The sequence below is a fragment of the Camelus dromedarius genome, chromosome 7, assembly GCF_036321535.1.
Source record: "Camelus dromedarius isolate mCamDro1 chromosome 7, mCamDro1.pat, whole genome shotgun sequence".
In the NCBI taxonomy this organism is placed as follows: Eukaryota; Metazoa; Chordata; class Mammalia; order Artiodactyla; family Camelidae; genus Camelus; species Camelus dromedarius.
Window position 1 is genome coordinate 17300457 of NC_087442.1, and position 21160 is coordinate 17321616.

Below are 21160 nucleotides of genomic sequence, written 5' to 3' on the forward strand. Positions count from 1 at the left end.
CAACCAGCTTTTCTGTTTATCTCTTATTTACTAATGAGAATCAATCTACTAAACAGTATCTGCCTACTAGGGTTTTAAAGTTACAGATTAAGGTCCTTGTGGGCAATTCTGGTATCAGAGAGAAGTCCTCAGATTAATATTTAAAATCATTCTCTTCAGTGAACAAGCAATCTGTATCTTCACACTACCGTTTAATGCTAGGAGGCTAATTCATATTATAAGTGATCCAAAGCCCATTTCTTTTAGAGTCAACAATCCTTTTCTTATGATAACACAATAATTTTTCAGACTAATGAATCATGATGTTTTTCTGAAAATGTTCAATTCAAAACAAACACAGAATCTGCAGTGCTGAGAGTCTATAGGTGTTGATTTTTTTAAATCATGTTTTGATTTTTAATTTTTGGAAGCTATATCATCCTTTTCCTCTGTATTTATTCAAGTTTGAATGAAAGTTCCTGCTTCAGTTCAGAGTTTTGAAGTTCTTGGCTATGATGTCTTCCTTGGCCTACACCCTAATAAGACTAAGTCTCCATGCATGCTGTCAATTATCTACATCAAATGCTGGGATTGATGAGAAAGTGACTTTTTAGTACAGAACCCTGAGGCCCTCTTCGGGGCAAAAAGGAGGGAAATGTGGTGAATGACTTCTTTCAATTTTTTTCTTCTCTCACAGGGGGAGTACTTAGGACATATTCCAAGAACACTTTATGGTCCTAATAATTAAACCAGCAAAGAAATCACCTTCCCCTCTTTTTTCCTTTCTTCGGGGATTACATAAGCAGTGTCCATTCCAGAAATGAAAATGACCAATCTCAACAGTAAGAAAGGTTTATTTACAAGCTAAAATGAAAAACTTCTTTCTATGGTAGAATAAAATAACCTACACAATAAGAATATGCCTCCTGGCTTTTCTCCCTCTTTGGATTTCTTCTACTACAGTTATTTTACAGATTAGCCTTAATCCCCCCTAACAGCAAATATCTGGCAGGGTAGGTTATTGAGTGTATTTATGATAAGAATACTATTTCCAATTGGGCTTCAACACTGCCTGAGAAGTCAACTAGAACTATTAGTATAAAATCTTAGCATAAGATTCATTTCCAGTGGGGAGTGGGTATTGCTCAGTGGCAGACAGCATACTTAGCCTGCACAAGGTCCTAGGTTCAATCCTCAGTATCTCCACCAAAAAAAAAAAAAAAAAAAAAAATTCGCTGCCCCGTTCCAAGGCATAATCACTGTAGTAAGGGACCTTGAAATGGCCACTCCATTAGCTTTAAGTGGTACTAATTAGAATTTATAATTTAGATCTTATGTAAGACACAGACGCCAGCATGGGCTGTATAAAGTTTTGGCACTTTATATAAGAAAATGCCAATTTGAAGATTAAAAATATGACTAAGTAGTCTTAAAGGGTAATTTTTATTCTAGAAAGGAAATAATAAGCAACTTGAAGTTGTTGCCAGTGGGAGGAACAACCGAGTTTAAAGCTCCATTTCACAAATTAAATTCTGGCTGCATTTTAACATCAAGACTTTTTTTTTCCCTTCACAGTGCCAGAAATACATTCCAGAGCCAATGTTCTCAAGTGAAAACATACAGTATTTAGACAAGCAGTAATTCGCCAGTAATGTTTCCACATAATCATTTCACACACGATTGCTAATCATTCCATGTGAGGGAAATCTCTCAGCCAGGGAACATATATTGGCCATAAAATTAAATTATCAAACTGATAAAGGAAAAATGGTCAAATAAAATAGTGCATTCTAAGCTGGTTCAGAGTAATAAAGTGCATTTTGGATACTTACAAAAGGGCAAAAATCTGGAACGTAACCCAATCTTAGAAACACATTCTCTCCTTTACTCCTGAAATATTTAGCTAAAATTACTTCTCCCCAAAGTAGTAATATAATATTCAAGAGTTTCCCATTCAGTCCAGCATCCCTTCTAAGGACTAAGCTCTTAAAAAATTATTTACTGAGATCCATTCCAATAGTTTCACCACCAAACCACACTCTTGATCTCAATACCCTCTCAACCCACTAATGGGCAGGGACAGAGAGAGGCTGGAGTAACACCAGAGCTTCTGAGAGCATTCTCTTGCTGAGAAGCAAGGCAAGGCATTCGGAGCAATTCCATCTTCCTCCTCCTGCTCAAAGGGAAAGACACAGAAGGTGCTGATTGAAAGCATTAGGGAGGTTTACATGGAGGAAAGCCAAAAGAGACACTCAGAGCAGGCACACCCCTCCCTGCCTTCTTCAGAAACACAAATGAGCATGGAAGAAGTCAAGTTATAAATAATCTTCGGTGGTAAAAAACTAGTAATGTTTCCCACATGGCAGGATCTGGCAGAGTATACTACAGAGCCAATTTGTGAAATGCTTAGCTATCAAATTAATTCCAGTTGGCTGGGATATGAACCCTGTCACATACTGAAAACTAGATGAAACATAACTAAACGGAATGATAAAGAGCAATGGAAGTGGTGCTGGAAAAGAAATCATGAAGCTTCGGGCTTCTTTAATGATTTTGTCAATATCTGGAGATGAGAAATTCCACAGGAACAGAAAAAAACCACAGGGGGATTTTTTGCAAACATTAGGAAGAAATTATAAAAGGGTTGGCAGTATCAGTACTTTCAAAAGAGGAAGGGGGATTATTTTAAAATAATAAGCCTAAGAAAATGCTAAGCTAAATTTTAAAATTTAAATTGATTTTTCCCTTATGAGTGGAACACTGACAAAAAAAGGTCTACTCAATATTCATTGCAATCCACCATAGAGGAAAATCATTCCTTTCATTTCTCGCTCTTCCTAATTTTTAAGGCATGGGAAGGAAAAGCACAGGTAGATTAAGAGAAATGAATCAGCAAAATTAAATACCTCTCTTTCATAAATTGTTTCTGGCATTGTTTCCCTACAACTTCAGTTTTCAACTGCTCCTGAAGCAAAATACAGTTGACCCTTGAACAACATGGGTTTGAAATGTGCAGGTCCACTTATACAAGGCTATTTTTCCATAGTAAATACCACAATACTACACAGAGCAAGGTTGGCTGGATCTAAGGAGGCAGAGGAACCTCAGCTACAGAGGGCTGACTACAAGGTATAGGTGAGTTAACCTCTGCGTTGTTCAGGGGCCAACTGTATTTAATCAGCCATCTCACATTCTTGTCAGAAAAGCATAAATATGAAATGAACAAGTGAATTTTTAAAAAATCTATGAAGTTTCTGAAACAAACTGCTAATTATTTACTCAAAGTTTTCCAAATAAATACATATGTGGTTCCATTCTTCCTAACATAAGAGTTAGATTTAGCACGATGACACAAATACATGGCCTGAGCACATCAGAACTGTTTCCCTCTCTTTTTTGGGCTCATTCTCTATTATCCTGCTTTAAAATAAGGAATATGCAGTCACATACCTGGACCACTATATATAAAAATAGATTAAAAAACAAATTTCTTCTGTATAGCACAGGGAGCTATATTCAATATCTTGTAATAACCTTTAATGAAAAAGAATATGAAAATGAATATATGTATGTATGTATGTGTGTGTATATATATAAATAAATATATATGTACAACTGGGACATTATGCTGTACACCAGAAATTGACACATTGTAACTGACTATATTTCAATAAAATAAAATAAATAAGGAACAAGGAATACATCATATACATTCAGAGCTTTATATGTTTAAAGGCAATTTCTAAGAGCATCACAAAGACTAAAATATTTGAGAATAATGCTCATTGAAAAAAAGGAGAGCCCACAATGGCAGAAGTCATTTGAGAAATAATGTAATGGCACAAAATATAGGGGATGCATGCTTCCCAGAAGATAATGCCAATAGAGAACATTTATCAAGAAGATATTCCTGCAGGTAGCAAAAGGTTCTTGCAAGTTTTCCTTTCACTTCATATCAAGATTCCAAGCTAACAGGAAGACCACAATGTTCTATTCTAAAAATACCCAAGGACTAATTCTTTTCTGCAACAGAAACATCCCTGATCCATGTTGAGAAATTTTCCTTTATATAAATTAAATTATATTCTAAATAGGCTTGAAATTTTACCTTGGGTAAATTTCTATTTAAAAAGTTCTTAAGTTCTGCAAATAATTACATCTAAATGAACCAGTTAAATTCATAAAGTTTTCTTCTAAGTCAGCCCACCTACTTTCAGATACTTATCTTCCAGAAGAAAAACAAGAGAAGGGCATAGTGATCAGACTAGACCACCACAACAAAGTACTCTGAGGTTCTGATCTTGACCTGGCCTGCGATGTCTCTGGGACTCAGAGCTGGTCATATTGTGTGTTTCCATCTTAATTTTTTTTTTTTTAACAGAAAACTCACTTGTTCCAACCCACTAAGAGAATTATGTTTAGGAACAACTCCCGTGAAAGAGTCCTAGAGCCTGAGAAACCTTCTCTTTTAAGAGTTTTGAATGGAGGTGCACCCTTGAAATACAGAGTAGAGGTAAGAACTAGGGCTCTGGGGTACTTCTGCCTGGGCTTGAATCCTGGCCCCTCCACTTGCAGTAGTGTGATCTTGGTCCAGCTACTTCAACTCCATGCCTCACATTCCATACCTATAAAGTGGGGATAATAACGATCCCTACCACATAGAGTTGCCGTGTAGACTGAATTACACAGAACATGTTAAGCACTGATAAAACACCATGATGTAACTGCGTATATCATTAGGGTTCAATAATATTGGTTATTTTCGTCATTACTTACTTGAGTTGACTGAGACCTTTACAATACACAAGCAGACTGCAGAAATGACACCCAGAATGGACACTTGGATGATCAATGCCACCCTGTATTACCCTAACATTCCTAGAACTCAGCATGTTTCAAAACTATTATTTACTTTCTTGTATGTAACTCCAAATATAAGGATTCAAGATGTATACTCATTACTCTTTCTGGGTCTAGGTAGGAAACAATATTAACATTCCAGAAGTGCAATGTTTGCACGGCATCAAACTTTGGGAGGCAAATTGGATGTGAGCAACCCAAGCAAAATCACTAGGACTGCATCAATAAACTGACTCCTTATGACTTCAGTGGTAGTTTTCCTGGAGTTTCCTGTGATAATGAGCGTAGACAGCATTGATCCATTAAGGACCATGCCTGCTGCCTTAATGCGTTCCCGCAAGAAATTCAATCATGTTTGTTCAGGAGAGACTTTGAGTTATCTTAAGGACATTCAAACACCAGCTTTCTCAGGATACGCTAATATATTTAAATTATAGAGGGGATTTCTGATTGCATTAGAAATGCATCCATCTTCCCTGTCTTGTCTTTGCAGAGGGCATGCCACAGGCATCATCACAACCAAATGCAAACTTCGAGGCTGGGGTTACTAATTATATTTAAAAGAGCAACTGGTTTCTTTCTCAGTAGTTACTCACCATCCACCAAATAATATCTGAAAAAATGTAGCACACATAAATATATTTCATCCAACTCCCAGGTAAATCCCTGTGTGGATGTTTAATCCAAGAATGGGCTTGGTAGAGAGTCTAGAAGACTAAGAAACTTAAAGGAAAAACTCAGTAGAAATTTTAGAAAAAGCAAGACCCACTTTTCAGAGAAAGTGGAAAAAAAGAAAATGAGATATCACTAATAGTTTGAACAGGAAAAAAAAAAGTCTAGTTCCTGGCAGTGTAGCTGACTTAAATTGCTAGAAAGATTTCAAAATGTCAGCAGAGACTGACTTCCTCTCCCAGTCTAAACTATGAATAAAACTTCCTGCAGATGCTCCAAAGCCTATGATAAAATGCTTCTAACATTTACATCTGTAGTGGTTTTTCTTCTAGAGAGAAAAGAAAATATGGGGAAATAAATTTTGACAGCCTTTGTGATGTTCAGTAAGGTGGAAGGATGTTTGCAAACTTCAAACCTGAGTGACTTGTTGCCGCGCCTTTTCTGACAGGCAACGTTAAACAAATGTCTCACACAGGAGGTAACTCTGGTGTGTGCGCTTGGGTTTGGGGAGGGGAGGAGAGAGGAGCTTTATATGCTGTCATGGGAAATTAACGGTCTTCCTTAAGGAGTTTCACAGACTATCATTTTTAATCAAACACAGGCAGCCTGTCAGCTCACAGAAGCACTAAAGATAACAAAACAGGGGACTGACTCTCTTGGCTTCATCCTCATCTCCACAATGACCTAAATAAGAAGCAATTCTCCTTAAATAACTTCACCACAAAACACGTTTGGAAATTGTGTAGTTTACCTATTTGGATGCAAAGAGATATTCAAGCAGAGATCTTGAGTTCTTATACAATCCAACTCCTTCCCTCATCCCTGTTCTTCTTCTTCCCAAGCATCACTAGGAAATCACTAGTGTCCATGTTCCCCTGATGAGGAGGTTATTTTCCCATGCTAACATTTTCACTAGATGTGGGTATATTAATTTCAAAATAAGACTGTGTCCCAACATTGTAAAATGACTATAACTCAATAAAAAAAAAAGTTTTAAAAATATATCTTAAGTGGTTTAGAAATATGATGAGAAAAATTTGTGGTAAGTAAAAAAAAAATTAGACTGTGTCCTTCCCTGAGCCATCTCAAACTGATGGTTAAGTGCTATAATGAAAATAGGTCTAAAGCACAGAAACTTAAAACATTTCAAAAGGGAATTTCAGAAAATTCAAAAGGAAATGTATTCACAAACTACTGTATGCAGAAGAGATATAAGTAACAAGGTCCTACTGTATAGCACAGGGAACTATATTCAATAACTTGTAATAACCTACAGTGGAAAAGATTAGGAAAAAGAATGTATATATGCATAATTGAATCACTGTGCCATACTTGAGAAACTAACACAACACTGTAAATCAACTATACTTCAGTTTTTTTCTAAAAATGAAGGAAATGTGTTCAACTCATATCTTGCAAGGGTGGGTGAGTGTAAAACCAGGTAAAAGCTGACTTCACTAAATCTGGAAGGATAAAGTGTATGCCACATGATGAAGGTGATAGACGACGGGCAGATTTGGAGTAAAAATAAATAAATATGGGTAACAGCATGACAGATGTAGGAAAGGAAAGGTCCAGTGAGGCTCTGGAGTATAAAAGGTGACAACAAGAGCCATGTGGATAAGGTCAAAGAAGGCCTTATACACTATGAAGAGGTATTCTGGCCTCAGTAGCAGACAATGGAAATCACAAAGAAGAGAAGCAGCCATCATGCAGGCTGAGGTACAGAAGATGGATTCGAGAAGTTTAGGTTTAGAGTAATAAAAACCAGTTAGAAAGCTGAGAGAGTAAAGGAATGGCAACAGGCATGGGAAGGAGAGAATGGATTTGAGACATAATTACAGAGCAGAATTGACAAAAATGAATGACAGTGCATGAGTAGGGTCAGGGGGATGAGAGCTTCCTAGGCAAAAGCCAAGATATTTTTTGGTCTGGGTGACTAAGGAGCTGAAGGCATCGTTTCTCAGGATAAGGAATAAAGGAAGATTAGAAGCAGAAGTACATTTGGACAAGGATGTAGGTACGTCTAGGGGAGCAGAGGCTGGGGATGGAAAATGGAGACTGATGATTATTATTAGTCCAGTGTTAGAACTGAACGTGCTTCCTGGACCTTGGGCGAGAGTTCAGTTTGAAGATAACACGTTGAAAGTAGTAACTCAAACTACTGAATGGGTGATAGAACGGCAGAGTAAGCAAAAAGAGTCAGGGAAGACTGCAGAGAATTTGTGTTGTGAGTGAGCAGGTCAAGAGAAAGGAACCTTCCTGAGCCCGAGAATGAATGGTCTGAAGAGGAACAAGACAAAGTGGAGACGGAGAAGCAGATGAGGAAAAGGCTGAAACGCAAAAGCACGATCAGCTGTGTAAAATACTGATGAAATCAGGTAAGATTGGGCTGAAAAATACCCTCGAGATGTGGCAGTGAGGTGGTGAACAGTCAGAGCGTGCAAAGGACCGGGGGAGAGGGGGAGCAAAATGAAGAGCATAGAATAAACTTGAACAGCTTAGTGGGGAGGAAAAGAGAAACTTCAGTGATGGGCTGGGGAGAGGGGTGATGCCAGGATTACGAAAAAAGATTTTATAAAATAGGCAAGGTTGAGCATATCTATAGGTCCCAGGGGAGGAGCCAGTAGAGAGGGAAAGGCTAAAGAGGAAACACAGGATCCAACAACAACAAAATAAACAAGATCCCAGCGGGCAAGGAAGGAAATGGAATTAAGACTAGAAGAGATAATAGCTCTGAAAAAAGAAAAGGGATCCAATGAGACGTGCCTCTACAATAAATAAATGGCTGAGGTAAAGAAGAAAAATTAAGAAAATGCGGCACTGGCGGAAGAACGGACTTCTTTGTCAGGGACCTTTTTATTCTCAAATCACCAGGATACTTTAATAAGGAACAAAAGGTCTCTAAAGGCAAGAGCAATGTCTGGCACACAGTAAACTCTCAATAAACACTTACTGAAAAAAAACTCAATCAATGAATAAATAGTAATTAACAGAAAAACATGACTACATTGAAGAATTCGCCCCTGAAAATTCAGTTTAAGTACAGTCAACTTCTATTGAACATCAGAGGTGCATCTTGAAAAATCAACATGCCAGTCAAAAACATGTGAAAAAGAAAAAGTAATGAATTAAGGCTTATAAAGTAGAGGGCTTCCAACTTTCAGAAAAGGATGTTGGGTCCTTTTGATTCTTCAGTGCAATCCTTATTTCAATTATCTTGAAAGCTTCAAAATAAGAAAGAACTGCAGATTCACTCAGATGCATTTCTGAGCATTGATGCACCTCTATCAAACCCACTCAACATTTCTAATTTCACTTTACAGAATGGATTTTCTGGCCTCTTTTCATACAGTTTTCTTTGCTATTCTTATTTCCACTCTTACATTTTAAAAAGTAAATAACATACGCAAACGAGATATGGCTGGCTTTGCTCATGCAGTGCCCCGAGCTGGGCCGAGTGGGAGAGCTCCCTGTGGGTGGCAGGAATGGGTGCTGACAGGGAGTTCCAGTGGCCACAGGAGAGGCTGCAGGTGGATTAAAATACAGAAGACGAAGTGGCTGTGACAAATGTGACTGCATGGACTATATATGCTAATCACCAAGTAGCTAAAATGAAGGCAATGAATAACTATAATTAACAATAAACCCAAGGGAGGATAAAGAGGTTAAAAACACCTACCTCTTAACATGCAAGAATTAAAATGCAAGATTCCCAAGACCTCCTGAAAGAATATTTAATACTCATCATGCTTATTTTGCACTTTTACAACCCGCCCACCCACTTATCAATGATTCATTGCTCATTTCCTTGAAACAGTTTTACTGGCCGTCCATTATGGACCAGAACCACATGATTTACCTACTCACCACAATTATGGTGAGCCTCTCAGCTGGGCTCAGGCCTGCTCATGGCTTCCTGCGATATTCCTACATCCCACTGGCTCTTGGCTATTCCCGCATGTCACACTTCTCCCCTCCCTCTTGCTGTTTCCAAACACTAGCCTACATACTGATATCTGCATAAGAATGTTGACTTAGAGTTTCCAACCATCTTTCTTGGAAAAAGGTTAATTCTTAATTCTGAAGTAATAATATTTTTTTTTTTTACTTTTCCTAGCATTGAAGTTTTTGTTCTTTAATAAAACTGGAAACCTATGTTGGGTCCAATTACTTTTTCATTGATTAATTCATAAATCCCAAAGTCTGGGAAATACAGAGCCAATTAATTTTAACTTCCCAGGCTTTTAATTCCAAGCTGCAGGACACAGTCTAAATTCATCATCTAGGAAGTCTGGCTTCTGGGCAGTGTGGCTCACCACCTAGCTAGACCAGGCCCCAGCTCCCTAGATCTCTCTTCCTTGCTTGAAAGGTTCCTTGTTCACACAAGTTAGGAAATCAAAAGACTTCTTGAAAAGGTGTTTTAAAGAAGTTTTTTTAAATTGTAAGCAGCTCTTAGGACCATAAAATCCTAAGAAGTTCTCATTGATCCCAAAACAATAATTAAATATTGTTTTTATAACTGAAAATTTCAGTGGCGTACTGATACAATGACTAACATAAAGGAACCAACCACCGCTGCTACTCCCAATAACACAGTAACCGACACAGACACAGACATGCTGCACCAAAGCAGCCTGACACCACAGAGGACTTATTGTAGTATTCCATTTAGATGAAGTTCAAGCATAGGTAAAAATCTATCTATAATGATAGAAATAAGAATAGTGACCTCCTCTTAGGGAAGGATATCAACTGTCAATAGGAGGAAGTCTACTGGGGGATCGAAAATGATCTGTATCGATGTTTCATATCTTAACCTGGGTTGTGGTTACATTTGTATATATGTACATAAAAATTCAAACAAATATATGAATATATGTAACTATATGTAAAAATTTAGTCATGTTAATGTATGTCACATCTCAATAAAAATGCACAAAAACAGATTAGCTTTTAAAGTATTTCTAGATTTTGAATTCATCAAGCCCAACTAAGTCAAATATTCAGCATTCTTTCACTAGAGCAATATCCTAGAAACTTTACGGCATTACACTTCTTTCTACTTGTTGTGAATCAAATACTTTCTTACCTATTTACCATGTGAAAGCTTACAGGAATAGGCTTTAAAGAACGCTCAATGACTTTGACAATAATAATCACCAAATAATTAATATTCTTCCCCAAGTACTGAAAACTACTTGAGGACATTAAAAACGCCAGTATCTATTTCAATTGCAAAAGAAAGGAAAGGAAAACCCCAGCATTTCCAAGTTCAAAATCACTGCTCTTACCAAAAAAACAAAATGAAGGTAATTAAAAATTAAATCTTTTATGATACCTCCACCTGGATTCTTTCAACCTGGCTGTTCTTGTTCCTCTCGTTTGAATCAAAGAACTCTCCTTTCTCACTTACTAAACACCAAAGTCTCAAAGAAAAAATACTGTGCTGAGTTTGAGGTTTCTTTCTGTTTGTTTGTTTTTAAAATTAAAAGGAAAATTAAATGAAAATGGAAAATATTTCACTTGTGGTATGAATTACTTAAAAGAAAAGTAGGCAATATTAATGATTAAATAAATGTTCAAACGACAATTACTGAAAGTAAGAAAGTGGAAAATGACCAAGGAAGAGCCCTGTAACAAAGAGGGTGAAACAGAAATAAGAGAACAAAATGAATAGGGTGTGTGTGTTTCCTGACAGGCAAGGGGAATGGTAGAATAATCTTCCAAATCATACAGAGAAACCACGTATAGGTAACCCCTGGAGGAAGGTAAGTTATTAAAGGGAAACACTGTGGGGACTGTATTTTACCACTAGGTATTCCTATGTTATTTCTGATACCAAATGACATTATCAACTTAGGATTTAAAATCAGATATGAACGTGCCTCTGGCTGGACATAAGCATATCTCATTGAATGCTGAATAAGCATATTTTTGCTACTATAGTCCAAGAAAAATACATGTTCAGAATACATCAAAAGCAGTACACAAATTATGTAAACATTTTGCACTGAAAAGAATCTCCTCTACAGTCTCTTATAAGTAAGCTCCCAATAATGTTAATTGATAATGATAAAAATCACCAACTAAAATATCAGCTTAAACCTAAGTCCAAATCACTGCAGCAGTCATGAGGATTTTAGGCTTAGCTGAAAATACAGTTTTAGTTCCATATTAGCTGTACCACAGAAGCAAGCATGCTTTCCTTTTGCCTTAAGAGTCACTGAGACAGTTAACTTACAATTACATGTACTAGGTACTGGCACAGGGAAAAAAATATAAAAACATGAGCACAGAAGGAAAAAACACAGAGACTAGAGGGACTCCATTATAGAGATGGGTGAGTTCTTCTAAAAACTGTTCTATATACAGCCATGACTCAAGTTTCTCTCTTAACCCTGTGTTGGAAAGAAGAAAGTCAAAGCTGTAATGACACAGATGTCAACTATAACGCCTTGACCTGGTCAGTGATCATCGTCAGCATTAAACTCAAGTATAAAAAAGCAACTCAAATGAGCAAGAATAGAAGAACCGTTTCTATCCAGAGTTCTGAAACTGCAGAGTGTAAATAAAGACTTACAATCATAGATTTAAAAAATGTGTAGACCTGACAATTCAACATCTTATTAACTGCATCTTGAATTCATCTTCTGATTAAGCATCTCCAGGAAGGATACTGTCTTCCAAGGATAACTTTCCTGTTTCTGGATTGCCTTATTCATTAGAAAATTCTCATTATGTAGAGTTGAATCTCTTTAACACCCACCTAACTAATTACTTCTAATCCAGACTTACAAAACAACAAAAACCAAAACTGCTTTATCTCTTTTAAGTGACAGACATTCATATATTTGAAAATAGGTATCAAATCTTCTGTTTTGCATTAGCACTTTCAGTTCTCCCTACTGTTTCTTGCCTGTATTTTTCGGCTCACTAGACTGGCTTGTCTTACCTCTCTTGCCACTGTTGCTGAAACGTGCATGGACATGTGGGTTGGAAGCTTGATTGGCTCTCCGTTTCACTCAGTAATATAAAATTGCCAGTCAGCCACGATTGGTATTCAGCCATATATCATACAACATATTTTGAAAATACAAAAGTAAAAGAAAAGCTTTGAAAAGAAAATTTTTACAATCTCCAAAATTACTTAGTTTGAAGATTAAAAGCATTTAATATTTATCATATAAATTCAAAAGCAGAGACTGAAATGTGGGGTTTGCAGTCTAAACATACCACCACCCGAGTGTTTCACAGGCCTTCACAGGTCAGACAGTCTGAGAAGATAGCAGTATTTTTCATAATTCTGAGGACATGGGAAAAAAAACCATTGTGTTTCATAAAAATGCAATAGGGCAGCCACATTTCCTCCCATGCATGAATAATGTATGATCTACAATGTTATTTGCTAGACTGTCTAATCACCAGCATCTTTCAAAATGTCTATATAAGCTTTAGCTCATTAAGAATAAACATGTATCTGTATAAAAATATCACATACCTGGGAACACTCAGAATAATATTCCGCCAAATACCAATGCACACGTCAAGCTGACAGGGGTGGGCCTACTTTTATGCACTTCTCAAGGAAAAGAACTACAGAAGGATTATTTCAGTTTTTGACATTCACGGTTACTGTAAATAATCAAACTTAAATTCCTTTTTCAAATCACCCCCCCAACACACACACACTACCTATTTATTTAATGTCAAGAAATAATCCAGGGGCTATGGTACCCTTTTAAATAAAAGTGAAAAAAAAATCCAACAGAAACAGAACAAGGAGCTACATAAGAAAGCTTTTAAAGCAAGGTTTCCTTTATTAGAAAAGGTTTTATAATCTTGAAAGGGGCTCCCATAATTCATGAAAGAATAATAAGGTAAAAGTTACTTTATGCAACCATAAGCTTTCAATGTAGTAATAAGAGAAAGAAAAGGTGAAAGGAAAATGTATCTAAGTTTCTAATAAATAACTATTAAAAACAAAAAAGGAGACTAGTTAAAAGAGCAGTAGTTTGGGATCAATGCTATTTTGAAAAAAAAGGTAGATTTCTAAATTCACCTTTACATTTCTATAGTTTACCCTTTAACAAACGCTTTATATTTACAACAGACGTAAAATGATGTTAAAAAGAATTGTGTACCATTTTTAGGTACAAAAGAAAGATTGATTCATTTCAATATCATTACTAAACAAAATTTCCTATATATTTTTATTCATATCTGATGGAAAACCATTCATTTCATATCAACAAATGTTTGCTAAGCACTCCTGTAAGTTACCTCTTAATTCTTTAAACAAATATTTATTGTATACCTCACTCATAGAGAAGACACATCTGAACTACCAGTCTCCCTTTACTGTAGAAGTAACGTTAGGAAAAGATTTGAGAAAGGAAAGATTCCGAAGGGCAGAAATCCAGGATGTTACAGGAACACAGACTTGGAGTTTAAGACCTAAAATAGTCTTACCAAATTAATTCACTTAATAAGCAAGTTAGTATCAGAAAAAGTTGAAAAGACATTTTCTGCTCAAGCAGGTTTAGACTAACTATATATATAATTCATATGTAGTTAAGTGATTATCCCAGAATTATTTTCTATAAATAACTGTTAGATTTGTTGGCAAAGCTTATTACAAAGAAACTAAACAAACCAACCACAGGCTTTCTGCAAAGCAGTTCATCAAAAACAAATTTTAAGAGAAAACAACAATCTATAGCTCACAACCATTTAAAAACTTTCATTTATCTGGAATGCCACACAGGACTAACTCCTTCATAACATCTTGATAGGCTAATGGCAGAGTAACACTTGTTCAATATCTTTGGCTAATACTGTCAAAGTGGGCTATAAGATTTATTTTCCATTTCAGGAGACCTAATTGTTAGGGTGGACAGAGAACTTTCACTGTACCAAATAGAGGAGTGTTAATGACTTCACCCTTAAAAAGAGGGCTTCCTGAGCGTCCAAACTACAGCAAGATGAAGTCTCAGAAAACAGTTTTTACTGACAGCCATTCTATCAGGTTCTCTCTAAGCCTTCAAGAGGCTGTGGAAGTTTCAGATCAAATCCCAAAAGTTTCTTATGTATCTAAATACAATGCCTTCCTTGCAGTTGAAATAAAAAAGGAAAAATTGTTAACTTTTACCCATCCTGTGTACAAATTCCTTACTCCTCTACCCCAACATGTGCACCAGCAATAAACATCCCCCTGTTCACCTTAGTCTGTCCACTGCTTCTTGAATATATTCAACTGCTTCCTTTCCACCTACAATGACCCCTGCCCAGGTCCCTCTCCCCCTAAGATACTCATAAGGTATCTTCCCACACTTCAAGCCTAATCAAACGTCACATTCTTAGCCTAGCCTTTCCAGTTCATTGCACCTAAAATAGAGTCCCTTCTCTGCCACCAGTCACTATCAAATTCCTAAATCTTCGTTGCTCTGCATAAAATGATCACTCCCTAATACTGTTTTCCACGTATATTGGTTTACATTTTCATTCTCTGACTTTCCCACTAGACTAAATTCCATTTACTGGTTACAAAATGGAGAAGACTTGGCACAAAGTAAGTGCTCAATAAATTTTATGAAATGGATGAACAGATTTTCATTATGCTTAACTAAAAAACAATTTTTTATATCTTTGATCAACCAGTATTGTCAACACATGATATTACAAGTCTTATAATTAGTAAAACAAAAAATGTAAGTGTTTATCACCCGTTGTCATCAACTTTGGAATACTGCTTTTAGGAACATGTTAATGGCATGATCAATTCTGGGGCCTTTTACTGCTCCAGGTGCGGTTTCAGCTACTTCCTGACCTCCAAGCACTTCTTAGCCTTCACAGGCACTTCAAGGCTGTTTCATTCACAACCAGGCCATGAATAACTGTGAAACAGTTCCCTATACTGCTGCTAGCTGGCAGTTTCTACATCTGACAGGATTAACTTTAAGAAGTTATTCTTCTCTATAAGTACAGACAAATATGATTAAACGGTATGATTACAATTATTGTTCCCACGGCTGTTTGCCTGAAGAAAGGCACACAGCCAACCACAGAGATACTGCCTATCACCAAGGCGCAGGCTGTCAAGAAAGTTTCATCTTCCTATCCAACCTATAAATGCCAGCCCACTCCTTACTGACCAATAAATACTTCATTTTTGGTTTTACCCAGGAAGCCTTTAATTGCTCCCTGATTTAATGAACTGTGGCTGAAAATAAATAGTGAAAAATGCTCACAGCCCGGATATTCAATATTCCGGCTGGGGTCAACAGAGCAAGCATGAGTGACATTTTTGCAACTTCAAATACCATCGTCATCCACTATTTCTCCAGCCTCTTACCTCTGCCAACTCACCCCAAGACTGCAAACATCTGTTCTTCAATTGTCTCATAAGAAACGTCCTTCATCAATGCAAAATGTTCATTACCCTAAAGAGCCAAATGCCTTTTAAAAGCTAGTTGAAGCAAGTAAGAAAAATATGAGACAAAACAAAAAATCACTGTCATTTGGACTTCTAAATTTTAAATGTCAAGCCTTTGGAGTCCCTAAATATTATAAAAGCATTTCCCAGTCACAATATTACAGACTTGAAGACAGAAAGCAAAATCCAGACCCACCAACTTTTCTATTTTATAGATACAAAAAACTAAGACACACAGGGATTTGGCCAACATCAAAGACTAAAAAGTGGTCTCCTACACATCCCCCAGCCCTCTTTCAGTGGTCCATCCTCTCCATCATGCAATACACAAAACTCCTTTCCATTGAAACAATGGCTCTAGTGCTAAAAGAATGATTAAATAAGTCATTTAATAAATCAATTTCCCAAGTTTGTTCTAATTGCAAAATTCAAAGTATATTCCCTGCAGTAGATACTTAAGGTTAAATGAGGTCATAAGGGTGGGACTCCAATCCAATAGGGCTAGTGTCCTTGTTAGAAGAGAAAGAGGCTATGTGAGAACACAGTGACAAGACTTCTCTAGACTCCTGTGTCCTCATTTCTGACTTGTCCTAGCTCTGAACACTTGGTATTTTTGTTTCTCAGGCAATGATGGGCTGTGTTAAATCCCACCACCTTTCTTTGATGATTTCACCTTTAAAATCCAAAATCTACAAGTGTGAGATGATGGATGCAACAGTCAAGTATAGGACTTTGTTTTCATTAGTAACACCTTATAACACTCCTCCCCAGTGTGCCTAAGTGTCCCAGAATGCATGCAATTAATAAATGTGTAATAAATGTGTGTCATGAAAAAGGCATGTGATAAAAGGGGGGGGTGGATAAAGCTTTAGATTGTTTTCTAAATGCTTTACTGAGATGTCACAATCATTTAGATTTTAAAGGAATAATTTTTGTTGTCACTCATTTTTTGCTATATTAAAGAACTGTACCAACAAATGTAAGGCATAGTATCAGTCCTGTTTTTAGGCTTTTAAAGAATAAAGAATAATAAACAAAAAAAAGGAAAAATAAATTCTCACTCCCCTCCCCTAAAACCCCACAAATAGCAGCCACAAAGTAATTTCAAATTTCCTGAAATGACTAGATTATATATTAATTGTAACTAAAAACTTACTGTATATCAAATTGTGGTTGATATCTCAATAAAATGCACACTTTGTTGGTAAAGGTGTATTTATATTAAGATCACAGTTAATATTTACCATGATGTAATTATTCAAAAACAGTAATTTTGGGTGGGGAGGAGTATAGCACAAGGGATATAGAGTGCATGCTTAGGATGCAGGAGGTCCTGGGTTCAATCCCCAGTACCTCCATTAAAAAAATAAATAAACCTAATTACCTCCCTGCCCAAAATTTTGTTTCTTTAAAAAGTAATTTTTGTAAAACAATCTAAATGCGTGTCAGACCTAGACAAAAGAAAGGAAATATGCCATTCAAGCTTCAACATTAATACATCTTCCTTCTGTTCTCCCAAATCAAGGCCTATAAAATAAAATCCCACAAAATTAGAGTGAATTCATCCATTCCTCTTGAATATTTCCAGATAAACTACAAAACAGCAAATGTATCAGTGGAGAGGAAAAAAGTACTAGCCCTATCATTTTCAGGGACTGTATTTTGGTGAAAGTATTTCAGAATCTACCCAGAAATGGCTAGAAATCTTTTTACATCAGTATGCTGTTGTTCATTTAGACCTACACAGAGAAAAACTGATAAGATGACTTCTTATCAAAAGCGTACATTAAAGGTTTTATTGCACACAATGTCTTGTTATGCTACGTAAAGCAAACAAGATAAGGAATACTATAAATCACCTTTCTAAATTTCACTCCAAGAGACAATTTGTTGGTTTCTTAACTAGGAAGAGAAAATAATACAGAAAAGCATTAAACAAGCAAGGGGCCAGCATGGTTAATGGGTAGTGAACAAATCAGAAGTCAGTAGTATATTTGCCTCTAGAACCTTGTGTGATCTCCTAGTGATGGGACTGCCATGCTTGTGGGAAAAGCACAAGGGTGAGTTTACAAGGGTACCAGATCTGGGACCTTGTGCAATGATTTTATAGAAGGACAGTAAGAACAACAGTAAGAATATATGAAACAGCATAATGGGAATCTGCCATGTGGTCTTCTTAGCAGAGTGATTCAGAGCTTCCAATATGGAAAACCTTTAGGATGCAAAGGAGGCACTCTCATTTGAATAAAAATTATGAAAAGAGTATTTTAAGCAAACGAAGTATAGAAAAGCCACATGCAAAGTTTCAGGAAGACAGAATACAAGTGTTGCCAGACAAAGGCAAACAACAGCAACAAAAAATAAAGGACCCACACACTTGAGGGCTTTTCCCTTTCAACACAGAAATGTTGAGTTCACTGAGAGACAGTGTAAGAAAACAATGACACAATGTCTAAATAGGTGTTGGCTGTGATAAAAGCCAACTTGCGGTAAGTCCCATCCAAACTTACTTTTTGAATATACGGTATAAAGAATAATTATTATAATCAATTAGAGAAAGAAAATTGGGATGGAAAAATAATGTGAGTCACTCCATACAAGCAGAAGCACATCAGGAGGCAGACCACTGGGTAACAGGATGTGTGACTGCTCACTGCTCAATAATGGCAAACTGGCTTCAAGAGAGGCTGTACCAATTTACACACTGGGTATAAGAGATCCCATTGATCCACATCCTCTCCAATAATTGGTGTTTTCAAGCTTCTTAATTTTTGCCACTCACACAGCTACCAAGTGAGTACATTTAAGCAAGGGTTTGATCATATTCTGGCATAGAATCAGAGTCCAATAACCAGTGAGTAAAACTGAAGTAAAGGAACCTAGATTTGAACCTAGATAACTTCTGGTTTCCATTTTTTACTTCAAAATTTGTACTTTTTTCTCTGTCTTTCCATTCTTCTACACTGCCTCTCCCACTATGTTATATTGTCTTTTAAATAATAAAATGCTAAATCACATTCATTTTCAACTAGCATGGAAAACCAAAAGCAAGGGGACACTTCAAAGGATGGAAAATGATATCTCTACATATTTTATTTATGAAATCCCATTAAAAATAAAAATGACTATTTCTAAACAAGAGTCCACATCCAAGGGTAAACACTCATTATAAGTGTGTAATAAACACTTTAAAAAAAAGTGTTGACTAGGAATAAATGAATGACTACAAAAGAAATGAGAAATTTTTATGATAATAAAAAATGAAATATACTAGTATGAAAATGCACACTGATTCTTGTCACTATCAAAACTAAACTTCTAAACTTGAAAAGAAACAATAAATCCAATAATCAGCTAATGCTTAAGTGTAAAAACTGAAATTAAAAAAAAAAAAAAAAACCCAAACCATTAAAAGATCTTAGTCATTTGAAGTTCCATAAACCCATTATGGGTATTCAGTTGAGGCTCTATAATGAGCTTGAGAAGCAAGGTTACAATTTAACCCAAAGGCTAAGGTAAAGTCTATAATGATCACCTGCTTAGGAAGGAATTAACTTACCCTGCAGACCACATAGTAGTCTTGTGACTTCTACTCAAGAGTTACACAGCGAAAGAATGAATGATCAACTTTATATCATGCAACAAAATTTTATCCAGTTCTAATCAATAATAAATCAAAATACTGAATAAAAGTAGAGATCAAACAAGTGAGTCAAACTAGTAGGAGTATTATCAAGCCTTAAAACAACTCTCCAGTGAAGCAGCATAAATGTAACAGTAAAAAAGAATCGTCAAGAATTGTAATACATTAAACTTAACCAGTATATCACCAGAAATGCATTTTATTAAGTATGCGGTAAGTATGTTTTTTTTTCCATTCTCCTAACTTTGCAATAAAAGAGAAAAAAGTAAGTTGATGGGGGAAAAAAATCTGAAAAATGGTTATTGACAACACTGCTTTAAAAAAAAAAAGCTTCCAAAGGGTTTATTCCATAGTTAAGAACAAATGTAAACATAAAGATTCCATTTATTGAAGCCATAGTGTAACTTGGCAATAAATTATGGCATTAAATCTCGGTCAGAAGATGCCATAATGATTAAGCTATCTTCTCATTTTCCTAACAATTAGCAACACTAACTAAGTAGAAATCAATTGTAATTGAAAGAGTGTAAGTAATTAGCTAATTACCAAAGTCAGTTAATATATATGAGCGCTGTTAATTTAGAAATTCTGTATGTTGTAATTTACTTATTATATATACATACATATATGTAAAGAATTATACTTATACATATTCTATACATAATCAGCTAAATTCATAGAGGAATAGTTTTAATTCTCTTAATTCCATGATTCATAACTCACATGAATTTACTTACTACAAATGTTTGCTAAAACATTTTTTTTAAGGTTAGTGATGCTTCTTCAAAAATCTCTTATTTTTAATTGTGTGAAAGTCAGGTATTTTTGTAGTTCAACTTTTAAATACAAAAATACAAATATAACTAATTGGGTAAGGTATGCCAGTATAATTTTTAAAACTGGTTACCTAAATAAGGGATTTGCAGTGAACTAGTTCTACTGATTTCAATTCACTAAGTGTTCATTAAGGAGAAGGTAGGATAATTTCAGTAATAAACTGCTTATGTTTTGGAAAAGTACATTCAGTATTATCTCTGGCCAATTTAGCAGCATTTATTTAACTGTTATTCTAAATGCCTCAAGTATTATAGAAGTTACCTGAGAAAGCTAATGTGGTGATCCAAGGTACCTATTAATGAACCCCAGAGTTTCTGATCCATTGTATAAAGATACAGCAAAATAAATACTAGTTCATTATAGAGAAAATGTACAGTTAGTATTATATTATATTCTGTGCCTAAAAAGTACCCAAAAAAGTTGTGCTCAAAAATACGTAACATATAACTTACCATTTCTTAACCTTTTTTAGGTATACAGCACAGCAGTGTGAACTACATGAGTCCAGACCTCTAGGACTTTTTCATCTTGTAAAATTGAAACTTTACATCCACTGAACAATTCCCCTCCCGTGAACCATTCAAAAAAGTACCCTTTTAAAGGTATTTGGAGCTTAGAAGTTGTTTTTTTCTCCCCCAGCAGAAGTATCACAGATTCTTACTGTCTTTAATCATAGTATCACAATAAACTGCATTTTAATAAATTTCATTCCAGTCACCATCAAGTTATCCTTC

At 35.8% G+C, this 21160-nt stretch overlaps 1 protein-coding gene across 5 annotated transcripts in view; it reads right to left on the bottom strand.

The window, feature by feature from the left end:
- Window positions 1-21160, bottom strand: part of EXOC4 (exocyst complex component 4) — a 702098-nt gene that overhangs the window by 372142 nt on the left and 308796 nt on the right. The window contains exon 11 of one of the 5 annotated variants that reach the window (XM_031455393.2): window positions 8681-9038. The exons of the other annotated variants lie outside the window; for them this stretch is intronic. Within the exon in view, the coding sequence (XP_031311253.1) occupies window positions 8894-9038 (145 nt within the window). The 3' untranslated portion in view covers window positions 8681-8893. Of the gene's footprint in view, window positions 1-8680; window positions 9039-21160 lie in introns of those variants that run through there. 5 annotated transcript variants of the gene reach the window in all.